General features: G+C 52.7%; 2 protein-coding genes across 2 annotated transcripts in view; one reads left to right on the plus strand and one right to left on the minus strand.

The window, feature by feature from the left end:
- Window positions 1-2,468, plus strand: part of FEZ1 (fasciculation and elongation protein zeta 1 (zygin I)) — an 81,952-nt gene that overhangs the window by 23,298 nt on the left and 56,186 nt on the right. The window lies entirely within an intron of this gene.
- LOC102262913 (zinc finger and SCAN domain-containing protein 4) lies at window positions 551-1,642 on the minus strand. The gene has a single exon (XM_005870922.1). It carries the CDS (start codon window positions 1,640-1,642, stop codon window positions 551-553), a length of 1,092 nt encoding a protein of 363 aa, XP_005870984.1.

The raw sequence follows: 2,468 nt of genomic DNA on the forward strand, positions 1-2,468 counted from the left end.
CGCTCTATCCCCTGAGCCAAACCGGTTCCGGCTAAAAATAGTATTTCATTGTATGAATATACCACATTTTGATGAATAATTCATCAGTTGATGGACTTTTTGCTTGTTTTTAGGGGTTTGTTTATTTTTTGGAAATTTTTATTTAAATGTCTTATGTTCCCTTTTAACCAACACCAAAAAGAGAAAAAGTTTTTGCCGTTCCAAACAGGAGAGTCACTTCAGAGAGGAGCTGGCGCGCGCGGTGTCCGCGGGCGCGGAGGCCCCAGATTAGTTGGCCTGCCCCTGGTGCATCCGCAGGTGGCGGTGGTAGGTGGAGGACTATAGTATTTCATTGTATGAATATACCACATTTTGATGAATAATTCATCAGTTGATGGACTTTTTGCTTGTTTTTAGGGGTTTGTTTATTTTTTGGAAATTTTTATTTAAATGTCTTATGTTCCCTTTTAACCAACACCAAAAAGAGAAAAAGTTTTTGCCGTTCCAAACAGGAGAGTCACTTCAGAGAGGAGCTGGCGCGCGCGGTGTCCGCGGGCGCGGAGGCCCCAGATTAGTTGGCCTGCCCCTGGTGCATCCGCAGGTGGCGGTGGTAGGTGGAGGACTGACGGTAGGTCCTCCCGCACTGAGCGCACGTGTAGGGCTTGACGCCCGTGTGGATGCGCTCATGCGCCTGCAGGTTGGTCCGGTGGCTGAAAGCGCGGTCGCAGCGGCCGCAGCGGAAGGGCTTCTCCTTCGCGTGGATCAGCTCGTGCACGCGCAGGTCAGAGGCCTGGAAAAAGCCTTTGCCGCACGTGGCACAAAGGAAGGGCCGCTCGTTGTTGTGCCTCCTCTGGTGCAGCTGGAACCGACAGAGGTACTCAAAGACCCGGGGACACTGGTCGCACCGGTACAGCTTCTGGGCGCCCCCCGCCTCCCGGGGCGCCTCCTCTCGGGGAGGCTCTTCCTGGGCAGTGGGGGCGCTCGGACTTGCTGAACCGGAGCTGCGTGGACTCTCCCCGGACACCTCGCTCTCTGCGGGGCCCTGAGGGCTCTCTTCCTCCAGGGGTTGGTGGTCTGGACTGGAAAGGTTGTCGCCATCTTCATCTGCATCTCCTGGTGCTGCTGGTGGGGGTGTCTCTGGGGGAGGCGGGGAGGGTGTCCCCGGGGTGAGCGCCTTGGCCGCTGCTGCTGAGCACTGCTCCTGGAGGTGGGCCAGGACCTGTCCTATGGGCATGTTCTCCGAGAACAGGGCGTCCTGCCCCCCCATGCTGAGATGTATCATTCTGGGGGGCCTCAGGTCCTCATCCCCCAGGTGCTCCATGAATGCCTCCAGGTCTCTGCCACTCGACTCCCACTTCTCCCGCCACGCAGCCCTCTCGCTGCTGGGCCTGTTGAGCAGGAACTGCTCCACTGACAGTTGGAAAATCATCTCTAGCTTACTGTGCCTGTCTGGCTGCAGCCACGAGCAGAAAGACCAATAGATGCCCTGCAGCTCCGCCTTCCCAAGCCCGCGGCTGACCTTGTTCAATGAGATGAATCCAGGGCTGGGGAAGCCGAACTTCTCCACCTCCTCTCCCTCCTGGTTGATGGGTCCTCCGTGAATTCTAAGCTTGAAGTTTCCTGCCCAGGGACCGTTCCTGGCTGGTTTGTCTTGAGATGCCATTCTCCTCACGGACACAGACGCTCACGCTGGATGATCCTGGCCCAATGCTGAGCTGCTGTCAGCGATGTGCTCTGATGTGCTTCCCTGTTGGGGTCCAGCCCCAGCAGGTCCAGGGGTTCCCAAAGGTGTGGACGGAGTCGGCGAAGAAGGAATGACACGAAGACAGCGTTCAGTTGATCAGCAGCCTAGTCAGGTTCTCTAGCCAGGTTCTAGCCAGGATCTCCAGCTAGGTTCTGTGTATTATTGTTTTGTTACATCTGTATTTATACCAGTTGATTGTAATCCTATCAATTTCTATTCCAAAGGTTAGGGCGTTTCTTATCTCCATTCCAGGGAGTAAAGATTATGTAGCTTAAGTGTGATTGTTCGTAGTTAAAGTGACTAACTACCCGCCTGGCACTTAGTTAAGGGGTTTTATTCCCTCCCTAACTTCAGGGGAAAATCCCTACCTGGGAAAACAACCTTTCTCAGAGAGGTGACCTTGGTTTAAACACATAGCGCCAAGAAGGGGAGCAAACATATTAATAACAGTATGTCATATCTGCCAGGTCCCTTGAAACATATGCTGTGCAGATGTTTCTTCCCTGCAGCGACTGTGTCAAGCAGCAAGGATGACTGGCTTCCGGCAAATTCCCCCATTTTTATTTTTTAAATGATGTGACTTAAGGTTTTTTGTTTTGTTTAGTTTTGTTTTGCTTAAAGTATTACAAAGGGTATTACATATGTGTCCTTTTTTTTCCCCCACCCTTGACAATCCCTTGGCCTCCCCTACCCCCCAGTGTCTTATGTTCATTGGTTATGCTTATATGCATGCATACAAGTCCTT

This window comes from Myotis brandtii, unplaced genomic scaffold (genome assembly GCF_000412655.1).
Source record: "Myotis brandtii unplaced genomic scaffold, ASM41265v1 scaffold325, whole genome shotgun sequence".
NCBI lineage: Eukaryota > Metazoa > Chordata > Mammalia > Chiroptera > Vespertilionidae > Myotis > Myotis brandtii.

Coding starts and splice junctions, on each gene's coding strand:
- LOC102262913 (XM_005870922.1), bottom strand. CDS start 1,642: ATGGCATCTCAAGACAAACCAGCCAGGAACGGTCCCTGGGCAGGAAAC.